The sequence below is a fragment of the Pipistrellus hanaki genome (assembly GCF_964339955.1).
Source record: "Pipistrellus hanaki genome assembly, chromosome: 6".
NCBI lineage: Eukaryota > Metazoa > Chordata > Mammalia > Chiroptera > Vespertilionidae > Pipistrellus > Pipistrellus hanaki.
Genome location: NC_140508.1, coordinates 42,778,171 through 42,803,119, shown reverse-complemented (window position 1 = coordinate 42,803,119; position 24,949 = coordinate 42,778,171). Strand labels below are relative to the sequence as shown.

General features: G+C 43.9%; 1 protein-coding gene and 1 long non-coding RNA gene across 2 annotated transcripts in view; one reads left to right on the top strand and one right to left on the bottom strand.

The window, feature by feature from the left end:
• Nucleotides 1-24,949, top strand: part of CCBE1 (collagen and calcium binding EGF domains 1) — a 165,568-nt gene that overhangs the window by 129,393 nt on the left and 11,226 nt on the right. Inside the window, exons 3-5 of the mRNA XM_084888291.1 lie at nt 14,901-14,953; nt 19,430-19,564; nt 21,750-21,902. Coding sequence (XP_084744417.1) covers nt 14,901-14,953; nt 19,430-19,564; nt 21,750-21,902 — 341 coding nt within the window. The remainder of the gene's footprint in view (nt 1-14,900; nt 14,954-19,429; nt 19,565-21,749; nt 21,903-24,949) is intronic.
• Nucleotides 8,222-10,784, bottom strand: LOC311624325. Its single transcript, XR_014795289.1, has 3 exons — nt 9,702-10,784; nt 9,294-9,427; nt 8,222-8,793 (listed from the first exon to the last, which is right to left on the bottom strand). It is a non-coding gene; the product is annotated as an uncharacterized lncRNA (long non-coding RNA).

The window sequence follows — 24,949 nt, the reverse complement described above, 5'->3', positions numbered from 1 at the left end:
TTTTTAAACAGTTCTCTGGTAGATATAGCATGCAGCCAGGATTAAGAATCACTGTTTTCTTTGGTTGGTTGGTTTTTTCTAGATATCCTGGGATGGATGCAGATTGTAAGAATGTGAATGTTCAGAGAAAGTGGAAACCCCTGCTTGGGGTGGAATTCCAAGGCTTCTAGGAGGAGGGCCTCTGAAGAGTGCGTTAGATGTGTTTGGGGTCAGACAGGGAAAGCTATTTACATTTTAATCCAATTCAGAACAGGAGGGGTTTCCTCTACATCTCAGCAGGTTTTCTAGTAATTCTGAAACCCTCTCAATTCAACCTGGCACTCACTCATAATGCGAACTGCCCATCATCCTCACCTGTGTCCTAGGAAGGATGAACTGGTGTGGGGAGCAGCTACAGTGTTTTGGACAGATTCAAGCCTTGGACTGATGAGAGGGCACAGTCCTCTCATTGCCATGTGCAAGTCCCAGCTTGGAGGTCAGGGCCCTCCCAGCACAATTATAGCCAACAGTTGCAGTTGTAAGCTTGAACCTATGGTCCGAACACATGGCCCCACGTGCCTAAGTAATGTAGGCTTGATAGAGTTCAGGTGCATGTAGTTGAGTAGGATTGAAACTCATGTTGTAAACATCTTGATTATGCCCTTACTTTGCATGGTAGCATCTGCTATATGTGGGCATCGTCGCTGTCTCTCAGAGAAGCAGCATCCCACTGAGACCCAGCTTTCATTCTCTTGTCTATCCTTTCTAAGCCTTTCAGCCACCCACACTCAGGTTCACCCTCGGCCACGCTGGTGAGACACAAACTGGTTTTACCCACCTTTGTGCCCTAACCCAGTAACCATGTGTCCAGAGCTCCCCGCCTAGAGCCAGGGGATGGAACGATGGGTGCTGTGCCCAGGAGGAGAGAGCAGCCCAGCACACGGTGCCATCAGACTGATGGTCCAGCTGAGTGGCTCTAGCACTCCTGGCCTCAGAAGTGGGCTCTGCTCATGGTGGTGTGAGGACTTCCACATCTGCATTTTATTTTTTTCATTCCGATGTTTATCAGTGACTGCTCAGAACTAGACATTGTGCTTCCCTCTTTGGGGACTGACATCTCGGCTGTCCTTGTTCTTCATGGTGTGACCTTGGGGGAGATTCTTGAACTGCCTGGTCCTCAGTTTCCTCACCTGTAAAATGAGGATAGTCATAGATTATCTTGCTGTTCTTGATGATTCACTGAAACCATAGAAGGGGGCAGTTTCTTACCTTGTAACTCTGTGAGACCCCAAGGCAAGAAGCCCAGCGGCAGCAGGAACACAGTCTTTAGGGAAAGGTGGGCAGGACCTGGGTATGTGATTTCTCCTTGACTTGTTGGCATCTGCTGGAGGGCATGACGCACCAGGCTGTGCACAGAAAGCAGTAAATGTTACCACTGTTCTGCTGATTCTACCACCACTGCCTTTCAACATAAAGCCTGCTGTCCAGGTTTTATCAGACAGTGGGTCTTACAGAGCCTCCTCGTTAGAAGGTGGGATGAGGATATTGAATGGTATCATTGGAAATTTGTTAGAAGAAGCAGCACCTGCTGGGAGACTCTTTCTAGAAGAATGCTCAGGAGGCCAACTAGAACTATGGTCTCTGTCAGCAGAAAAAAGCCAACAAACTAAAGGAAAGTCACATACCGGGGACCTGCTAGACCTGAAGATCCCCACTGCTGTCAGAGCTGCCTTCTCTGTGTCAGTGGAAATATAGAAAGGGTGTTGCTACCATTATCTTCCAGAACAAGTCACAGGTGAGAAAATGGCACTGCAGAGGGTCTCCCAGGATTTGCGGGAAAGCATCGTGCTTAGGCCCAGCTGGTCAGCATAGAGCCTACAGTTGTGCAGTAGGATCAGCCTCAGGCTGCTGCTGATCAGGTGTCCTGGGGTTGAGGCTCATCTGGGTGGTTGTCAGGGTATTCTTGTTTTGCTCTGGATGTTACCTTTTGACTCAGGGAAACTCCTGTTAGGGTTAAGGCCTACCTTGTAGAATTCGGCCATCTAGTAGACCCTGATTTCATAATATATACCTGTGTTAGTCTTCTTCGCAACTGTTCAAGGCCCCAAGAGCTCCTGTCCCTGGGAAGATACTGGCCCCAAATGGAGTCACCTATAGCGACTATGGTTCCTTGGGAAAGGACCATCTCATCTACACCTGTGCTCCACCACCATCCCTCCGTCCTGCTACCAAGCACATTTCAGTCCCAGAAGTTCTGCAAGAAAAGCCAGCTACTGGTGTCCTTTATTAGACTTCAGAAAGCAACCCGACTTCAACTTACTATAAGGCATCACTCCCACCACAATACCCAGATTCTGTCTTTATTAAAGAGCCTGGAATTCCATCAAAGAGTTACTCCCCTGAGTTGAAAACCATTCTTTATATGCCCTGATGCCCTGAAATAGTGGTCTTTTTTGAGGATGCCCTGTTCTCCTGGTGGACTTTTGTTTGACTCCTAAAAATAAATAAAAAGGAATCCTCTGTCACTTAGACTAGACCTTCTAGCAATGCTTTGGGATGTGTGAGTAAATGATACTGAAGCCACTATGGCAGGTTTTCAAGGTTACAGATTACACTTAATTGTATGACACTATTTTCTCTTTATCTTAAATGCCATACTTGGAATGGGGGGGGAAACTGCTCTCTCCAACTTCTGAGAGCCCGATGGCCTGAGGTTACATCAGAAGAACAGATGAGAAAGCATTTCAAAGATCTGGAGGAGCGGAGTCAGTTAATAATTCAACAACAAGGAGTGGTCAAGTGCATGATACAGTGCATCTGTTTATCAGTCTGAACCCTTCTCTCTAATGGAACCCACAGAAGGATTTATTTTGGCTGAGAGTAAGGATCCAGACCCTAGGGCAAGCCAAACAGAAGACAGAGAGCACCGAGGTACTGCCAGTGAATTATGCATTCATGTTGCCAGAGACACTAGAACTTCCATGTTATTTAAAGCAAGCTCGGGCTTGTAAAACACATTTGATTTTCTTTTCTTTTTTATTGGGTTTATTGGGATATAAGTTTCAAATGTACCATTCTATAATACATCTGTATATTGTATTGTGAGCTAACTACCCTAGAATGGTGGCTGAGCTGCTAAGCAGCCCCTGGATTCTGGTTCTAGCTGCTCTCTCTGTCTACAGTCTTGTCTTTTCTACCTCTCCGCTGAGTCTATATATGACTCTCTGGCTTACAGATTAAATAAAGTTTGGGCTTGAAAGGCAGATCCTAAAGGTGGTCTGAGGACACACTGAACCAAAGACTGGGACATCTTCCCCAGAGGGAAGCTGAGATAGCAAACCAGATAGCAAACTGAATTTGGGACCAAGCTGGAGAGGCAAGACTGGTAGGTTGTGAGGGCAGGTGCCCCTTTATATGGGGCCTGGTATATTTTTCTCAGGCAGGACCAATTCCAATGGGTCATAATTTCTGCAGCCGCTGAAACTGAGTTAATACTCTTCCCTCTCTTCCGAAAGAACACATTCTATTTGTGTTAGGATGCTTTTTATACTCTCTTGGGTTATTAGTAAATATATATATATATATATATATATATATATTACATTCCTACATTGTCTTCAAGGGCTAAATGCAAATCTTAATTATTTCCATTTCTCCTGTAACACCCAGTTCATGGAAGAAGTGGCCTCGGGAGTCCTGCAGCCTGGGATTAATTTATCCAGCTCAGCTACCAATTTGAACAAGTTACTTAAGTGTTCTGTGCTTCAGTTTTCCCATATGTAGAAAAGGGTGGTTATGAGAATTAAATTAAACAATCTATGGAAAATGCTTGGCTTAGTGTATAAGTGAGCTCTCAAATAAGTGTATGTTGAATTAAGTCAGACTCAGTGCTTCCAGTTCTTAACTAATATGAATTGAAATTTTTGCTTGATATTGTCTAAAGCAAATAGAAAATTCCTACTCTTTTTTTTTTAATATATATTTTATTGATCTTTTTACAGAGAGGAAGGGAGAGAGATAGAGAGCTAGAAATGTCGGTGAGAGAGTAACATCGACCAGCTGCCTCTTGCACACCCCCTACCGGTGTTACTTAAGGGGATGTGCCTGCAACCAATATACATGCCCTTGACCGGAGTCGAACCCGGGACCTTTCAGTCCGCGGACCGACGCTCTACCACTGAGCCAAACCGGTTTCGGCAGAAGATTCCTACTCTTATCTGTAAGTGATTTGTAGGTAGAAATCCCATTTTCAGTGTTATTTGAATTTCTACCCTCCAGTGACCTAGATCTGAATCAATGTCAGTTGTATTTTATTTTTCCATGAGGGTTTTATGCATGTGAGGAATGGGCTGTGTGACATCATGATTAATTAACCTAAAAGAGAAAATCTCAGATTGGGATCCTTTCTGTCTTTCCACGTCATTACAAGTAACACTCTCTAAAACTGCCTCATTTAATTCCCAAGTGACTGATCTGTGGGTAAAAATTTGAATCAGTGAATTGTATTTATGTTTCCTATGCTGAGATCTCTCTGGAATGCCTCATTGACATGGTGAAGTATAGGAAAGGGGGATGAGCACCAACAAAAGTCTGTCCACTGTGTGGAGAGAACTCCTATCAAAGCAGAGAGCTCTGTAGCTTTGGATAATTTACAGAGAAGGTCCCAGACATCAAGGGTCAGTATTTCATAAGACTCAAGGATTCCATGCACAGTTGTTACTGGAGCAAAATGAAAGGCATGTCTTCTCTGGGCCCCTTTTGACTTATGAACCTTGCATTTCAATAGACTTTTCCCCAAGGATTCATTTCCATCAGTTATTTTAGCTTAGGCTCCTGCAGCTGAAACCAAAAATAATAGCTTAAACAAGATGGAAGCTTGTTTCTCTTACCAAAACTACCAGGAATCCTTAGCTCACATGGTGGTGAATAGCATCATGGACTCAGCTCCCTTGTATGCCCATCCACTCATTGTTAAGGTGTCAATCTCATTGTCCAAGATGGCTCACCACCACTTCTTTTAAGTTCCCACTCATGGGAAGGTGAAAAATGGAGGGCATGTGCCTCTTCTATTTAGGGGCTGCACCTGAAAGTTGCACACGTCATTGTCACTCACCTCCCATTGGCCAGGCTTATTCATAAGGCTATGCCTGGTAGACCAAGAGTCTGGGAACCATTTCCTTTATTCTGGGTGGTTATATACTCAGATGTAATTTTGGATTTTTGTTACTGAACAAAAAAGAGAAGATAGATTTAGGAAAACAGCTAGCTATCTCTGACCCAGTAGTGAGCTTTTGAAAAGGCAGCTGTTGCGGGGTTTCTACTAGGGGAAAAAATTAGAGGACAATATTTATAAAACAGGATTATGGATTATTTGCCTTCATGCTCTCAGTCCATCAAGGATTTTATTCTATTCCACCTTGGCAGTGAGAAATTATATTTTTCTACTTAGTTTTAAAATAGCACATTTTCTCATTACAAAAGTAATATCTGATAATTATAGAAAACTTAGAAAATTCAGACAAGCAAAATGAAGGCCATTAAGATCCTTGTAAGTTTGCAGTTTAAGAGTCATGAGTTAGAGAGGTGAGAGTTGAAATCCTAAGGCTATAACCACCCTTTGAAAAAGAGAGAGGAGTGAGGAAACCAATGGCTCATCTATAGAAAAAGCCCTGAGTGGGAGGAGAAGGTGGAGGAGCAGTCAGGAAACTTCCAGAAATACCTTGGTAACCACCGTAGATAACTTGTATGGCTCAATTTTTCACCTTCCCATGAGTGGGAACTTATAAGAAGTGGTGGTGAGCCATCTTGGACAATGAGATTGACACCTTAACAATGAGTGGATGGGCATACAAGGGAGCTGAGTCCATGATGCTATTCACCACCATGTGAGCTAAGGATTCCTGATAGTTTTGGTAAGAGAAACAAGCTTCCATCTTGTTTAAGCTATTATTTTTGGTTTCAGCTGCAGGAGCCTAAGCTAAAATAACTGATGGAGTTATACATGATAACTTGAAGATAGGTTTTCTTGGTGAATGCCATTCAGGTGATTCTAGAATGCTTAGAAAGTTAAGGTTAGAATAAAAATAAGTCAACAGTGAGAACTTTGGGTCCCACAGTGTCACTGTACTGTCCAGGGACAATGAGACACAGTTCACAGCCATCAGTGCTTCTGAAAATTAGCAACTGTGGAAATAAACGTGAGCAGAGATTCCTTGGTTTGAATGCGTCTCACAAATAGAGAAAATTGTTCCATTAAAATCCTCTCTATGAGAAATCTCTATTAAACCAGTTACTTGAGGTGAAAAAATAATGAATATCCTGCCAAATGGTGCACTAAATCCCTCAGGCCATCTATAATATAATAAAAGCCTAATATGATAAAGTGTCCGACTGTTTAACTGTTTAACCAGTTGCTATGACATGCACTGACCACCAGGGAGCAGACGCTCTGACCAGTAGGTTAGCTTGCTGTTGGGGTCCAGACAATCACGACTGGGCAAGATGGGCTGGACATTACCTGGAGCCAACCTCCTTCAGTCACTCTCAGGCCTTTAAAGTATTTCTTATAATTTATTTCCTCTCAATGTGCTCAAATCCGTACACTGGGCCTCTAGTTTCTTAATAAATACCATATATTGGTTCCAGGTGACTTGGTCAAAAGCAGTTTTGTTGAAACCTCGGTGGTCAAGTTGTTCCAAAATGTCACTGCTCAGTCTCTGGATTGGTTAAATAACCCTGTAGGCAGTGATTCTCAAACATGTGTTCATGAGCATTACACCCTAACCAACTTTCAAATCCAGAGTTTCTGAAACTGTTGCCAAGCCTGGCATTCAAAATGTGCCAAGACACCTGAAAGTTCCTAAAGATCTCTCTATTTTATTCCCTCTATTTTCTTTTGCTACAAAATCAACACCTGCTCATTACAGAAAAACCAGAGAACACACAGAAAAGAACATGAGAAAAACATCACATCCACATAAGTCAACTTAATGACTACCCAATGTGATCTTTGTATTTTAATATAAAATTATCTCACAACCTATACATATATTAATTATGTACATAGATACAATTTTACATTTTTACAAATATAATACCAAGCTACTTTTTTATAATTTGTTAAATTTTTTTTCTTATATTTCAAAAATTGGGAAAAGGCAGACAGCCAACATGACAATTGAGGTTGATGAGGTAGAAGCTCATTTGGGGACATAAATAAGGGGTCGAGGGGGATTGTGCAAGAAGAGGGTTGAGCTGACATTCACATAGGTACAAAGAGGAGTTGAATCAATCCCAGGTGGCCTGCTGTGGAGGTCCTTGACCCTGTGAGTCTGAGGACACTGTGCCAAGGAGGTGGGGAGGTGCCGGCAGAAACACCCTGCAAAAGTGACCATAAGTGTTCTCAGCCCGCACCCTGGGCTGTTGTCTGAATTGCCGTGTGCTCCTGGGCCAGCTTTGAGTAAACAGTCAGAGTTCCAAACATGTGCATTTCATCACTGAGAACAGATACCATGCTGATCAGAGAGAGGGAGATGGAATGCTTTAGGGTTTCACTTCTCCTGCAAGATGATCCGATAAGATCATCTGCACACAGGCGTTTGCGTGGAAACAAATATGGCCAAGATACCGGCCCTTGTATTGCTCTGCCTCTCACTTGAAGCAGGCCCATGGGAAGTCTGCCTATGGCGGGCCGCAGATTTCCTGACCCTCCCTCCTCTGCAACATTCCAGGGTCCTTGAAGGTGAGGGCAGAGCAGTGACACAACAGGAAACCCATCATATTTCTTCTTTTATTTTCTGTTGGAATGAATGTAGGCCAACAGTGAAGTACTAAGGTCCTTGCACCCTAACTCATTGAACCCTCACACCTAGCTGTTCCCATTTTACAGATGAGGAGAAACTTAAAGTCGCTTGTCTAAGGTCCCACAGCTGGAAATCAGCAGAGCCTGGATTCAAACCCAGAAGATGCATCCCCAAGGCCCAAGGCCCTCACCATCAGCTATTCTGCCTTTGGGTAGATGCAATATGAATGTTTGTTGAATGAAGAAATAATTATCACCCACAGTCTTGTGGGGGTAAATAACTTCTGGTTTGTTACCTTAGCTCCATTTGAGAATAGCCCCACACACTTTCCCTCTGTAATTCACATAGCTAAAACCCAGATGATACCATGACCAGGGTATTAATGGTTAGAGGAGTAACTTCAGTGATGTTCCTTCCTCATTTGGTCATTTTGTATTTGTGTAGTAAAATATATACATCATCAAACTTACCATTTTTAGGTATTTAGTACAGTGACATTAAGTTTTTCCACATTGTCATGCAATTATCATCACCATTCATCTCCAGAACTTTTTCATCTTCCCAAATTAACACCCTAACCATAACTTCCCATTCCTCCTCCCCCAGACTCTGACAACCACCATTCTCTCTGTTTCTGTGGATTTGACTATTCTAGATATTCTAGATATCTGGGTCATATAAGTGGAATGACCCAATATTTGTCCTATTTCATTTGGCATAATGTTTTTAAGTTTTCTCCATATCGTAGCCTGTGTCAGGATTTTCTTCCTTTCCATATCTGCATACTATTCTGTTGTGCGTATATAGCACATTTGTTTATCCAGTCATCTGAACATGGACATTTGGGTTGTCACCACCTTTTAGCGACTGTGAAAGGTGCTGCCAAGAACCAACATCCATTCAAGTCTGCTTTCAACTCTTTTGGCTATTTACTCGGAAGTGGAATTGTTGAATCACGTGGTAACTCTGCTTAATTCTTTTAGGAACTACCATACTGTTTCCATCATTTGATCTTCACCATCAGAAATTGCATACACTACAGCAAGTTATCCGTAACAGATTCCTTACAATTGTCTTAGTATAGACATTGATGCAGCAGTAACAAGATAATACATAGATGAATAAATGGGTAGGTTTGTTTGGTCTTCAGTTTACTGATTGCTGTAGTAAACATATTCCGTTTTCGGGGGGTGGGGTGTACATTCTGGTTTAATGGCTGGAACCAAGCATGCCGAGATGGGAGGTGAGTCATTTTACTGGGTTCTGTTCTCAGGACTTCTAGCATGAGAGGAATCCTAATAGTTCACAGGAAGTCACGCAAAGCTCAATAAAAGTTTTGGAAAGCAAGAAGGTTAAAAGGAAGAGAGGAAGGCTTCCTCACACTTAGGAGCTTGACAAGGACATTCAGGACCACTTTTAGATCCTCGGGCCCTTAATTATAGCCGCGAGGAATCCCTGTCCTGTGTTCTTCCTGACTAAAGTTTCTCATGGACCCCCTCCACAGCATGCCACAGTTGGAATGGTGAACATGGATTAGGCAAGTTGGGCTCCACAGATTTTCAGTCTCATGTGTCTTCCTTTGGAACTGACTAGTTGATGAGAGGAAGCCACCATCAGTTTGCCTTTAGAAGCCATCACCAGAAGAGCTTCATTGTTTTAAAATGAAATATGAAATATTAAATTGAAGGGGTTCTTTAAGAACATCTGGAACTCTGCATGTCAGGGTTCCACTCAGTTCCCTGGCTTGGTGTCCCAATCTTGAATTTCTCCTGTACAGTTCTCACAAACTTCTGCCTTTTGCAAGAGTGGGAAAGATTATCAGGCTAACTGCTTGGATTTTGGGGGTGGTATGGATGGGAGGACTGGGAATCCAACTTCTCACCAGACTATCAGCTCATCTTGCTCTCTTCTGGCCTCCACTTTCTTCGATGCCTGGTGTCTGCAACTACTAAGCCTTGCTCCGTGATGAGCTCCTCTGGAGGCACTTAGGTTTGAGTTACTCCAGTCTGCAAAATCCCTCCCATCCTTCCATCCGCTGACCATGTTCTGAGAGAAAACTCCTGAATCCATGGGATATGAGCTTGCATTTTCATTTCATGTTCATTTTGTTATTTGGGATTAACTTGTGGAAGAAGAAGGCAAAAAATATGACTTTTCCATCATCTTGAAACCAGAAGTTTCTCCCCCCTTCTTCCTTTTGGGAGAAGACAGGGCATCTACCACTGAATAAGAAGTGGAAGAAAGAGATGAGTCTTAAGATGAAGGCATCTGGGTGGAGTGGCTTTGTTGTTTTCTTGCCATGTTCATAAAGCTGCAGCTAGTATTCTGTTGTGAAAAGTACCACAGCTTTTTTTACTCACTTATTGCTAGGGGTGATGGGTGCATGATGCAGTGTACAGATGATCATTTATTGAGTAATACACTTGAAACCTGTTCCCGTATAAGTTCAATTTAAAAAAAAAAAAAAAGAATAAGTAATTTATAAAGCTAAAAAAAAAAAAAAGCCCTAGACAGGTGGCTCAGTTGGTTGGAGCATCATCCCTTACACCAAAAAGTTTCAGGTTCAATTCCCTGTCAGGGTTTATACGTAGATTGTGGGTTTGATCCCAGATCAGGGTTGGGGCACGTATGGGAGACAACTGATGGATGGTTCTTTCTCTCTCCCTTCCTCTCCCTCTCAAATGAATAAAAACATACCTTGGGTGAGAGTAAAAAACAAAAAAGAAAAGAAAGCTGCAGCTAGCACACTGTTCTGACCCTGAACCAGGCCTTGTGCTAGGTACTTTGATATCTGTAATCAGTGTGATAATCCTGTGAAGCAAATGTTATTACTCATGTTTCATCCATGAGGAACCTGAAGCTCAGCGCGTTTCAGAAATGAGCCTGAGGCCACATCCTGAGCTCTTCCAAACCACAAGCCTGGTTTGCTTGACCCTAAAGCCATTGCTTCACCCACTGCACAGAGCTTGGCACCAAGAACTCACAAAAGCGCGGGTCTCTCATAAAAAAAAAAAAAAAAAAAAATCTGATCTATCTGGTGCATGTCTAGGCAGTTCTGGAAAGGAAACCCCAAGTAAATCATTGGAAAATTTACTGTTGCCTTGGAGCATGTGTTGACATATTTCTTGCCTACTAATTCACTTGACCTTTTGAAGTCCCTTGTAGTCCTCTAATGTTATTTTTTTAAATTCTTTTCTAGAATCTGATAGCTAACAGCAGACGGTCGGATGGCCGTACCTCTGTTATCTTCATTGCCTTGATTTAGTTTTCCCTTCCAAAAGTTCTCGCACACATTGGTTGATGGGATATACTTCAGGCTGCACTGTTTTTATTTATGATTTTTTTATGTGTGTTACTTACTCAGAGGCACCCAGGGGAAAGCTCCACAGACTTTCCTGATTACCAGATGTCACCCTTTCTGCGTAACAACTGTCTAATCGCCACGGCCTCTTGCCAAGAAATGAGAAAAGCATTTGCATTTGGAAAAGCAAGCTGCGCCACGTGAAGCATATTAAGAAGGACGGCCTCCCCTGAATCCACAAGAGCTTTCCCCCGTCTGAGTTTGTTTTGCTTAAAGATAAAAACTACACAGCCGTGTGTGTGTGTGTGTGTGTGTGTGTGTGTGTGTGTAGTTAGGACTAGCAAGTGCTTGCGTAACCAGGAAGGGATTTGACGTGGGCTATCACAACTTCATTATGCAAAAATTATGTTCTAAGTAATCTTTGAACTGGTAGAACATGTGTAGTCAGTGTTTGTTTTTTGGAATATTTCATTGTTTATTTTAAATGGTGATTTATGATGGATGTGTGTTTAACATGCAAAATAATGCTGCATCCCCAGGAATTCTGGGGGAGACAGGATGTTGTGGAGGCGTCTCAAACTTCCTTTTCTTGAGCAGAGACATGGCATTAGTTATGCAATTAAGAAAAAGCAGCAGAGGGGGAGGTAAATCGTAGCTGAGCAGGTATTTAAATGAAGTGCGGCCATCCTGAAGCTCAGATCTGCTCCCGACAGAGCTCCATAGCCTTTGAAAACATCATATCACTGCATTCTCACTTAATTTTGTAACAAGGCAAAGGGCAGGTTATTTTGGACTCCACCATGTGGACAATCCGAAGCCCTTGAAATGCTCAACAAGGTCAGAATGCCCAAGTTGAATGTCTCAGATCTGGAAAGAGAGATTGTAAGGATTGCATCCATTTGCAGGAATTTTAAAATGCTATCCAACACCTCTGAAGCTGTACCTTGGATGCACCTTTAAGTAGGAAGAGCCACACAGAACCATATGTTTAAATGTGGTGCTATCTATGAGACATGAGCATCAAAAACGCATGTTTCCCCCTCCATTCAACTCTCCCATGAATCACTTAGTTTCAGACCATGGAGTGTACCGCTTTTCCTCTTATAGATTTCTGTTGGACAGCCTCGTGTAGCACAGTAACTAATAACCATGACATTGTAATGAATGCTCAATTAAGCCAATTTTCTTCTTGGTTGTTAGGAATTTGGTCTTTGTTAAACTATGGAGAACTAGGTGGAATTTACTAGTAAGTTTTCATGGAATATAAAAGTAGATTCTCTACATTCTGTTAGAAATAGTAATTATAAATTCATACCCCATGGGATTCTTTTGTCATCTAAAATTATAATTCAGCTGGAGATGGTATGACATATATCTAATGGGAAAACTCTGGACACTGTCACACGCCATTTATATCAGTACATTTTATTTATATATGAAGAAATACGTGCATATACATTAAAATACATACATAAAATACATATACACTCCCTTTTGATATAAATATGCTGAAGAAAGATTCAAAATAGTCTATATTGAGTAGGCAAATGTGTCCTTTGCAGCACAGGGTCCCTGAGCTAGTTCCCTCAAGTCGGTTTCGAGAGCATTCCAGATGCCACTGTGTTTTCCAGTGGAAGCCCAGTGTTATGCCTTTGAAGTAAGATTATCTCTCGCAGCTGGGCTGCACATGAGACATATTGCAGAGAGAAAGGAAGCGGTGTAGCAGTACTTGATAAGGCCCAGAAACTTCTCCTGCCAGATGCAATGTTTACAAGATGTATACATTTTTCATAAATTTTATGTAAAACTTGTGACGGATTGAATAAAATTTTTCTAAATATTAGAAGTCGTAGGAAGAGATTGCTGGAATTTTTCTTTCACCCAACAGATGGAAATCCATCTAGCAGACCAGTCTACAAGAATGGATTTGACCAATAGTACAGAGTAGATTATATACAAAAGTAGAAATCAATACTCTTAAATTATTTTTTTACTATATAATGTGATAGAAAAAAGACATCTAAGTGTACAAATTATTCTTCAACGGCAGGTTTTATCTAACATGGTTGAGGGCACTTGCTTTAGTTCCCACCTTTGATTATTTCTAATAAAAATAATAATTACCTCACGTTGGTCCCCTGTTCAAAATTTTAACTCTCTTCCTAAGTCTGCCTGTTTGATTGCCTCTCTGGAACTCTCACGTACTTGATGGACTCTGTTTTGTCTGGAGGGTGCAGCTGCTATCAGCTGAGGGGTGGGCCTTTTAGGAGCCCCCCCACTCCTACCAGAGCTGGAATCTTCCCAGTGAAGATTCCCATTTGGAATGGATAGCACCATTTCTCTACCGCAGACAGAGATTAAGACTTGGATATGTGTGTGAGTAATTGCCTGTTGGCAGTTTTTCATCCTTAGCTAATTTAGGTCCCTTTCAGTATCTTCCGTGGTACGGGCATTAAAAAAAAAGCACTTCAGTGGGAGTTAGAATGCTTGGGTTCCAGTCTTCATCTTCTACTATAACTAGCAATCATTATGTTATAATTATCCAGTGGTGATTATACTTAGCAAAGCCTATATAATAAAAGGCTAATATGCAAATAGACCAAACAGCAGAACAACCAACCGGTCGCTATGACGTGCACTGACCACTAGGGGGCATGCATGGAACATGGCAAGCATCAGCCATGGTGGGATGGTGGATCAGGCGAGCCAGGGCGCCAGACCAATGCAGGGCGCTGGTTGGTCACTGTCATCAGGGCTGACCTCTGGTAGTTACTGAAAATTCTTTGCTCCTGCATGCCACAATCCCACCTGGTGCTTGCACCTGCTGCCAGCATTGAAGCTGCCACTCGAATCCACTGCCAGCACCTGGCACTGGCCCCAATTACTCAATGCCATCAGTGGGTACAAGTGGCAGCTGCCAGCCCCTCTGGGCTTCTCCACCTCCCCCTGCTCCTGAGGGCTGGCAGCTGCCTCTCATACCCACTGCCAACAATGGCCCCACTCACACCTGCAACTGGCGCTGAAGCCACCACTCAAGCCACCACTCACACCCACTGCCAGTGCTAGTTCCAATCACTCGGTGCCATCAGTGGGTGCAAGCAGCAGCTGCCAGCCTTGATCACTCCTGAGGGCTTCTTCACATTCCCCTGCTCCGGAGGGGCAATCAGGGCAGCAGCCCCTTGTACCACTGCTGGCACCAGCCCACGCCTTCAGTGGGTGCAAGCAGGTCTGGTACTGTCAGCCTGTGGGAGTGGCAGCTGCAAGAGCTGAGCTGCCAGCAGACAGAGGACCAGGGGGTCACAGCAGGAGGGGCTGGGTAGGGGTGCAGAGGGTAGGCCCAGGCCCGCCCCTGTGCCTCCCACAGCCTGTGGCCCTCATGGCCAGTCCCTTTCAAGATGCAAGAATTTGTGCCCTGGGCCCCTACTTGTTATTATAATTAGCAAGTTCTGTGAATCCTTAGTGTGTAATATGAGGGGCCAGGTCAGCCTTGAAGGTTCTTTTCATACCTAATTCTGTAGACCTGGAATTATTTAATTTAAATATCTTGAAATCTCTGAGTGAATTCACTTTGTGGGATTCAAAGGAATAATTCCATATATTATGTAATGAGAAGAACATTCTGCTATTAGAAGATGTGGTCATGTGATATTGACAATATTTTCCCTTTTTATCTCAGATTTCCTTTAAAACAACTCACCCAGTGTTGCTTCAGTGTTTCCTGGGCACAAGTTATTTCATTCAAGACCAGTGACTGGAAAGAATGATGTTTTTATCTAACATGTCCCATTTAAAATGTGTTCTATTTGTTTTTCTCTTAGGAAAAAGTGCTGCAAAGGGTATAAATTTGTTCTCGGACAATGCATCCCAGAAGGTATGTCATAGGGAAGATTCTGCCTTCTCACCTTCTTCATGACTAATCACCAGATGTCTGTAACGTTCAGATGTGCCTGGAATGACGTGTGTTATCTGTGTCTGATTATCTGTGCATGTGTATGTGTAATTTCTGTGTGGGGGCATTATATCCTTCCAATGCTGATTTGGTTACATGTAGCATGCTCAGTCTAAATCATTACACAACATGTAATCACACATTGAATAATTCTGTAGTCAGCATATCACACACAGAACACAGCTGTCCTCCCCTACCTTTCTACCTGCTTTTCATGTGTTAAACTTGAAACCCCTTCACATGACCATCAGCAAGCCCTGTGTGCAGCCCAGCCCTGTAGAGACAGAGGCCCAGTCCTCAACACCCTCACCCTCCTGCTGAGTAGACAGGGTCTGGACAGCACAGAATCAGAACTGGATTTCCTCATGGTTCCACGCCACCTTAGTCCATTCCAACTACTATACCAAAAAATACTATATAAGGGCGATTTACATAACCAGCATTTGTGTCTCAGAGTTCTAAAGGCTGGCAAGTCCAAGATCCGGGTGCTGCAAGTTTCAGTATATGGAGAGAGCTTCCTGCTTAATACACAGCTGTCTTCTTGCTGTGTCTTCACATGGCAGAAAGGGCAAGGGAGCTCACTGGTGTCTCTTTTACAAGGTCATTAATCCCATTCATCAGGGCTCCACCCTCGTGGCCCAATCACCTCCCAGTACCATCACATTGAGGGTTAGGATTCCCACTTATGGATTTCAGGAGCATGCAGGCATTCAGTCCACAGCACACTTCCCTATTAGCAATGATCTTCGGCAAGTTACTTTCTAAATTAGATTTTGCAGGAAAAGTATCAGTATTTGATTCATGTGGTTGTTTAAGACTATTACCGCATCTAAAGTACTTAGAAGCTTGGTAAGTAGCAGCTACTGTTATTGTTGCTGTTGTTATGAATAATAACTGAAATACGTGCGCTAGAGGCCTGCAGTGCAGCAAATGTTCAAGGGTGTGGGGGGCACATCGCACAGAGGACCAGCGTGGTCAGAGGTGGTGTCTAAGAGGAGGGAGACTCGAGCTAGGTTATCTGGGAAGGCTGCCAAGGACCTAGACAAGTAGGAGGAAGAAGACTGCAAAGGATTCAGCACTGACACAGGGAAGGCTAAGAACCATTTGAAAAGCGTGAGATTAGTTGGCCCAAAGCTGGGGACAGGCAGGTGAGTGAGTGATGTGACATACTTTTCTTCACTGTTGCCCCAGCAGCCAGGTCTCTGAGCCCAGCCAACTGCATGTTGTGTTATCTCATGAAGAGCAATTGTTTTATCTGTTAAAAATAAATGAATACCTCCTGTTGATTGCTCTCTTCGGTGGAAGGAGGGCGAGTTCATTAATCCATAGCTGGGACCTCTGAGGAAGCTGGGTGAGGAAGGCTGTTAGGAAATCTCTTCCCCCTCGATGGTTTATACGGCCTCGGGTCTCTGCAAGACTGACTTTCTCACAGCCAGCCAATTCCATTGCTAAGAGCGTGGTGGGGGAAAAACCACAAAAGTTAAAGTAATTGCATTCTTTTATAAGCAAGCTTTTCTCAGTCACCAGCTGTGTCTTTTATATTTCAATGTGGCAGCTACTGAAAGAAAATTAAGTTTAGGCCAATCATTTTAAGATCCCAGCTAAAGACCTTACCCCAACTAATTAAAAACACATTATATGGATACCACATACTTACAGTTGCTTTAAATGTTAGGTATTGTGGTTTCAAACATCTGGGACAAAACTAATCTCCCTCATTCTGAGGTGGGGCCACAGCACATATGATTAATGTAGCCTAGAACTGGGTATTTCCAGGAAAAGTGGTTTCTGTCATAGCTAATTCTCTGCTCTCTTGCTTTCGCTAGAACACTTTCAAAAGTTAATTCATTTTGCCCTAACTGGTTTGGCTCAATGGATAGAGCATCAGCCTCGGACTCAGGGGTCCCAGGTTCAATTCCAGTCAGGTCAAGGGCATGTACCTTGGTTGTGGGCACATCCCCAGTAGGGGGGGAGGGTGCAGGAGGCAGCTGATCGATGTTTTCTCTCTCATCGATGTTTCTAACTATCCCTCTCCCTTCCTCTCTGTAAAAAATCAATAAAATATATATTTTAAAGTTAATTCCTTTTAATTTGTAAAAATAAGTCAGTATTGGCTTATCACTTACTAAAAATATATTTAGTCATAAAGGTTTCTATGGCCCAAAAATGCAATGTATAAATATAGGATCTCAGAAAAGATGGTGTATTAGTTAGGATTCTTGAGAGATATTAATTTTTAAATTATTGGCTGACAAGATGTGGAGGCTGGGAACTCCAAAGTCCACGGAGTAGGCCAGCAGATTGGAGACCCAGGAGAGAGTCAGACTTTGAATCCAGAAACCATCTGCTGACAGAATTACCAGGGGAGGTCCATCTTTTCTCTATTAAGGCCTGATTCGATGAGGCTCACCATCGTTGTGAAGAGCAATCTGTTTTACTCAAAGTCTACTGAATTAAATGTTAATCTCATCTGAAAAAGATCTCCTCAGAAACACCTAGAATTTTTAAATAAATACCTAGGTAGTGTGACCTAACCAAGTTGACACATAAATTAACCTCATAGATAGTAAAAAGAGACTAGAATTTCTTTTCTTTTTTCTTTTTTCTTTTTTCTTTTTTAAAAAAGCTAAATAAAAAATAGAAGCTGTAATTAAAACAGTGTTATTGCCTCATAGTGTGGTTCTGGAAGTCAAGAGTCAGCAAGCTATGCTTATGGGCCACATCTGACCCACTGACTGTTTTTTTAAATAAAGTTCTATTGGGACATAGTCCTACCCATTAATTTAAGTGCTGCCTGTGAATGCTTTTGCCCTACAACAGCAGAGTTGAATAGTTTCAACCAAGGCCTACAAGCTAAAAATATTATTTGGCCAACCAGATATATTTTGCCCCCCTCCCCTAGTGCTGTATTATCTTAATTGGTCACATGATAGGATGATCTGATTTGTTCTAGTTCAGTATAAAAAGTTTAGTTGAGTATAAACTATAGGAGGAGAGTGGTGCTGTACTCCAGAGCAGTGGCCACCAACCTTTCAGACCTCACAGACCACCAGTGATCTGCGGACCACCGGTTGGCGACCACTGCTCCAGAGGACTCAGTCAATGTCAGAACTAGGAATTTAAAAATTCCCAATACCCAAACAATGTCAGAACTAGGAATTTAAAAAGCAGAAGAGCCGACGAAACTCTCATTGTGTGTTGGGCATTGTGCTTAATGCATCATCATATGTAATCTCATAAAAGCACCCTGAAGTTGGTATTGCTGTTACCTATTTTATAGGTAAGGAAACGGAGGCTTAAAGAACCCAAGATCACAGAGATTATGGCAGAGTTGGCAAGGTTGGCTCCAGAACCTGCACATTTCACCTCAGGGTGGCACCCTCCTAGAATAGGGCCTGCACAGAGTAGGCATTCCATAACCATGTGGAAGCCCATGAGCATGAGAAATGCAGGACACAGAACACTGATGCCTGGAGGTGATGCTTAGTTAAGGAAGGTGTGTTTGACCAGAGACACACACAGGCAAAGCAGCCTGGAATCCCCATCTAAGGGAGAAGCACTTATCCAGGGCGGCTTCCCAGGTCATCATGAAAATGGCACGAGCCTTGTCACAAGGACCCCGCCCAAAGCAGGAGCTGCCAGCCCAACATTCCACCTTCATATGTCCCAGAGCAAAGCCAAGGGTAGCTTGTCTGTCAGCACTGGGGAAGATAGTGCTATGATTAATGAGAGGCTGGATCCAGTCGGCAAGTAAATGTCCAGCCTGAGCACCTGACAGAGAGCCAAGTCCCTTCAGAGGCTCATTAACTACCAGTTTGTAAGGATGGAGAGAAGGAGATGCTCTAAGTCTTTACAAGTAATAGACCACCCACCCAATCCACACAGGCTTAGGGCCAAAATGAGATCTCTAGCTATTCAACCTTAACCAGCCCCTTCTCAGCATGCAGAATCAACCCCTGGCATGCATACCTTCAACCCACACACACTCTAACTCACAAACATCTCCATTCCAAAGCCTCCCTCACACTCCTAGGAGCCAGCCTGAGTTCTAGTCCTGCTCTCCTCTTTATAGGGACAACACCCATCACCAGGGGCCGGCTGTTCTTGAGTGTTCCACCAGAAAGGACTCCCTGTCTCTACAACAGTTGATTAAAAACAACAACGAAACAGGCCCTGGTAATGCTGCAGAGCAGAGCCTGGCCAACTAGAGCTCTTTTGCTCTTGGGATGAAGGAAAAAAAACAAAGGATGAGGCGGTGACCCCCCCAGGGGGAAATCACAAGTGATGTTTGCCCAAAAAGTCTGTTCCAGACCGGAGCCAGGTGACACACACCCCCCCGCCCCGCCCCGGCCTCAGAAGTGACTGCAGTTCACATGAGCTCACACTTTCCTTTTTCAGATTACGATGTGTGTGCTGAGGCCCCCTGTGAGCAGCAGTGCACAGATAACTTCGGCCGTGTGCTGTGTACTTGTTACCCGGGATATCGCTATGACCGTGAGAGACACCGGAAACGGGAGAAGCCCTACTGCCTGGGTATGTTGGCAATGCACGTATTTTTCAGCTCCCAACACTGTGCCTCTTTCAGATGAGTCTATGCTTGCGTGGACATTCTTCATCAGTGGGACCAGCTCCCAGGGGCCGTTTTGATCTTTGATTCCTGCCCTTCCCTCCTGATATTTGTTGGATGAAGTGTGTTGGCATTATCTTAGGGGATCACTACCCTTCACCTCAATTATTGAGATGAACGATGGCCACAGAATTCTTCAGGGAGTTGGTACCAGTCAGGTCTTCATGGGCAGTGAGATATATGAGCAAGAAAAGGGGAACATTAGCAAATGTAAATAAGGAGAGTATAAAACAGAACATTAATTGGGAAGAAATGTAAAAACAGAAATGAGATTAAGCATTCTCTCAGAAGAGGAGTAGGGGGGAGTCTGGGAAAGAGGGCATCCATGTGGCAGACAGGGCAGAAGGAGCTGAAGCCAGCCCCCAGGGATGCAGCTGAGCAAAATCAGCACTGCCATTGCCACGGGTATGTTCCGTCTCCCAGCCTGCACTCTGAATTTCTGAGGCAGGTTTATTGTCCCCTGGAGCCATGTTTCAAAGTGTGGTCAGTTCTGGCTAACCTATCTCAGAAACATCTAAGGTCCTCTCTTTAAAAAAAAAAAAAAAAAAAAAAGTGGCCTCCCCTCCAGACTCTGAAGGTGGGACTGGAAATCTGCATATATGCAGATACCTCCCTGATTTCCATGCACAGTCAAGTTAGACCATCAGCTTAAGAATGAACCTAGGAAACTAGCGCGTGGCCCAAGTGGAAAATAAAGGAGCTGCAATGAGAGGGTGCTCTAAAGAGAATCATTCAAAAGAAGTTCTACATATTAGGTCTCCTAGATATTAGTGCACCTTAGAAGTGCCCCATGCTGACCAGGAATGGGATTGAGGCCACCAAGTGAATGGAGTGGGGACCCATGGCCTCTCCTACAGAAAGCATGGGATGCCACTCTGAAACCCTGAGGTCCCAGGCACAAGGGCTCATATTTCTGGTATGGTGCCCTGTTCTTTTCATTTGGAGGTCAGCAAAGCCAGCTTTCTGCTGAGTTCCATCCTTTTCTATCTCTCAGCCTCCTCTGGACATAAAGGCAGCTCCACACTTAAGTGTAGGGCAGGGGCACGTGGAGAGCTTGGTCAACCTAAGAACTGCAGGGGAGGATCCAGGTATCTACAGTTGATGTAGCAAGTACTGCCAAGCAGAAAAAATGGCCACATGCCCCTCGGCACACACATGGCCTGGCAGCTGGTCTGGGGACTAGTTGTTGGAATCCGGAAGCGAGGGCTGGGCTGAGTCATCTGCCACATGTGCACAGTCTCCCACTCATTGCCACCCAGGTCTTCAGTGAGTGAGAGAAACCAGAATTGGGCTCCCTCTGTTCTTCCTGGTGGGGAATGGTTTTGTTTCTACCCCACTTAGTAGGGGAGCAAGTCTGTAATGTGCTCTGTTCACATAGACTCTTACCTGTTACTTGTTTGATGGTCTCACAGCTCATTTCCAGAGCTCACGAGGAGTCTGTTTGGCCCATTGATGAGGCTGAAATATCCTGGGGAGAACTCTCTCCGTTAGGCCCATTAGGATTGTTGTTCTTTTGTTTTGTTTTTTTATCAGAAGTGGCTTTTCCCAGGTACCATCACGTCTCTTAACTAGGAAGGAGTCCTTCCTAATTGGCCTTGGGTCACCAAATGCTACTTGGAATGATAGCCAAACATAAAGAAAACATAAAACCCGTGGCATACTGGGTCCTTGCAGAAAACCATTTACATAATGCTCACTTTTGCAGAAAACTGTTTCTCTGATGCTCACTTTTCAAAGTGTGTTGCCATTGGGGGGCTTGTTTTCTCACCTAAGGAGCCGTATGAAGTGTGTAGGGCAGTCTGCATTATCACGGGTTGTAGGTGAGAGCTGTGAAGGCTGGCAATGCCTGTGCCAACCACCAGACTTGGTAATGACAGAGCCGCAACCAGGAACCCCATCAGTGATCTGTTGTAACCATGGTGAAGCTGCCTGATGTCTTCCTGTCACTCAGGTTTCTAGCTTCCTGTTAAATTCCAGGCTTCTCTGCTAAAGTCTGACAAAATGTGTTTTGCAGACATAAACACACATGTCATTTGTGTTGGAAGTCAATTCTTGGAAACTAAGTGTTGTCTGCATTTGGTCCAAACCTAGATATCGACGAGTGTGCCACCAGCAATGAGACTCTGTGTGCACACATCTGTGTCAACACCTTGGGCAGCTACCGCTGTGAATGCAGGGAGGGCTACATCCAGGAGGATGATGGGAGGACGTGCATCAAGGGAGACAAATACCCCAATGACACTGGTGAGTGGAGCAAGTATGGTGGGTGGGTGGGTGGGTGGCTGGCTGGCTGGCTGGCTGGATGGATGGATGGATGGATGGATGGACGGACACTAAGAAGAGGTATTTATATGAATGGAAAGTGTGGTTGGGTAATAGGAGGGTAGGACATCAGGTCAAGTCTCTCCTAAAGAGACCTGATGAAAGCAATGACCGTGAGCAGCAAAGTTGTGAACTGGTGTGTGTTTGAGGAAGCTCTCCACCAAGCAGAGGTGGTTGTTCATGGATAATTAGTAGAGCTTATTTACTTGCTTAGACCAAACTAGGATGAGCAAAGAAGAGACCAGAAACACTACATTCTCTCAAAAGAGAGTGGGCTGAATATAAATATGAAACATTTCCATGTAAGGAAGCTATCTACATCAGTGAGGCTCAAAGTACATAGTCCATGGCCCTGTGCCTGCCGATGAGCTATTTGTGATTTGGTTCAGGACTGGATAGAAACAGAAGTTGAGAGTGTTTAGAAGTTTTTATTCCGATTTGACAGAGAAATTTTGTTTAGATCCAAAGATTTCTGCTGATATTTTATGCTTTACTTTTCTAGCAATTCATTTTAAATGTATTTTGCAAATACAATCACAGTGGAGTGGATATTTTTAAAAGCTGGCCCTTCTTCGCAGCATTTGAGAAGCTGATTGAACTGAGATGTCTGATCCCTAAGGATATGATTAACTTGCATATTGAGTTACTTCATTATTTAAGTTTGAAGGGGAAGGGAGCGTGAGGGGAAGGGGAGGCAGAAGGAAAGAAAGGAGGTAGAGGGAAAGGAAGGAAAGAAGAAGCCTTTGTTCTCCCTATCCAAGACTCACAAGGCCAGGAAGTTTTCATCTTCCAGAACCCAGGGCTCAGATCCTCTCTGTCATCCTAAGGAGGGAAAGGGGCTTGGATGCTGGCGGTGGCAAGGCTGCCTGGGTCTGGGCCATCTGTGAGTGGGGAGGGAGCGAGCCCCAGGTACCAGGAAATAAAAGGCCAGAACTGTCTGGGTACTCAGGAGCTAGTTAGCGATTTTGGGGACATAGTCTGAGGTTCACAAAGGGCCGGAAGTCAGTTGCCATCAGCTCACTACAACAAACAGCTGGGGACCAGCTGCCTCCCACAGGAAAAACTACAAAGCACAATTATAAGGTTGAGTCATGAGGAAGCCACCATATATTAGAAATAGAGGCAAAATATCTGTTTGGAGTCAGCTCAGAATTGGGCAATTTGGGATAATGTGAATGAATCAGAGGGCCCTGTGAAATCTACTGAAAGCCGGAAGCACGCGAGACCCGAGTGCCCACAGGTGCTTAAAGCAGAGGCCCCTTGGGAAAAAAATGTGTGCAGGTGGCTTTTCTTATAATTCAACTTAAAAACCCCTTCATTTTTGTTTCATGGTGGAGAGGGTGGGGGAAGGGTGGGATGTGTAACTTACCTCTTAGATTATGTCCTATATTGAAAGAAAGAATCTCACTGAAAAAATGAGGTGCAGCCTCTACATCACTGGTACATTGACGTGTGGGTCAACTTTAAGAATTAGCAGCAAGCCGAAATCGGTTTGGCTCAGTGGTAGAGCGTCGGTCTACGGACTGAAAGGTCCCAGGTTCAATTCCGGTCAAGGGCATATACATTGGTTGCAGGCACATCCCCGGTAGGGGGTGTGCAAGAGGCAGCTGGTCGATGTTTCTCTCACATTGATGTTTCTAGCTCTCTATCTCTCTCTCCCTTCCTCTCTGTAAAAAAAAATCAATAAAATATATTTTTTTTAAAAAAAGAAAAAAAAAGAATTAGCAGCAAGAGAGCAGCATTTCCATTTTTCATTCTGGAATTGGATTTCCAGCTGCTCTCTGAGCCAGGCAGCCAGAGAGGCAATGGGCTACTCAGCCTGCCAACTTTACATGGGCATGAGGGGCAATGCTGAGCAAACCAGTCTAGAGCACAACCATCAGAAACAGCAACCAGTGCTTACTACCGAGTGTCAGGGTGGCCTTTGATGCTAGGGATCTGGTAAGACCTGGCCCCGCTCCTCCTGGTGGGACAAAGTAACCTGGTCTTAACCAGCAGAGACCAGAGAAGCAGACTAGTGAAAGATGTTATTCACTGGATTTACTGGTTCTTTGGTCTCAGTTGCTTCCACCTCTTGCAATGATTCTTAGGTTCTGCAACCACATCCCTCTTCAGTCTCATACATTGTACTGCTGTGTGGTTCCCGAGGGATGTCTCTGAGCAGGGCAAGGTAGCCTTGGTGGCACTTACCGCCTGCTTTGCAGTGTGCACGCAGGAGGGGCCCGCCACAGGGCAGGGGTACGGGAAGGTCTCACTGCATCTTTAAAATTAGTAGCCTGCCCAGCTGGCATGGCTCAGTGGTTGAGCATCACTCTATGAACCAGGAGGTCATGGTTCAGTTCCCAGTCCAGGGTACAAGACTGGGTTGAGGGCTCAATCTCCAGTTGGAGGCATGCAGGAGGCAGCCGATCAATTATTCTGTCTCACCACTAATGTTTCTATCTCTCTTTCCCTCTCCCTTCCTCTCTGAAATCAATACAAAAATATATATATTTTTTTAAAAGATGAAATTAGTAGCTGATAGTGCTCAGTTTTGAGACCCTGCTCTTGTTTCTGTCCCTGAGACACAATTTCTCAAACACACACAAAGTTTCAGTGCAAGAGATCAAGAATTTTAGTTAAGAGATGACCGTTTAACTTCTGCAGCTGAGAGTTCAGTAAAATCCTAAGCAGTCATAATTAAAGGGGATATGTATTTGCAGCTTTTTGGGTATCTTCTCTAGTATTACTTTCATGTAAAGGCAAATGTGACTTCAACCATTTATTACAGCATTTTCTCAAGTTGTGTTCTATACAACTTTGGGGTCCTATGGGTATTGCTGAGCCTTTCTTCCTTAAGGAGCTTCTGTGTTCAGAGGTTTGGGGAAGAATGTGTTACTGCACCCACTTCTTAAGGATTCATGATGCTAGTGCATTAAAAGCTCTGAGAGATGGCCATTTCCTACAAAAAAAAATGTTAATTTTAATGA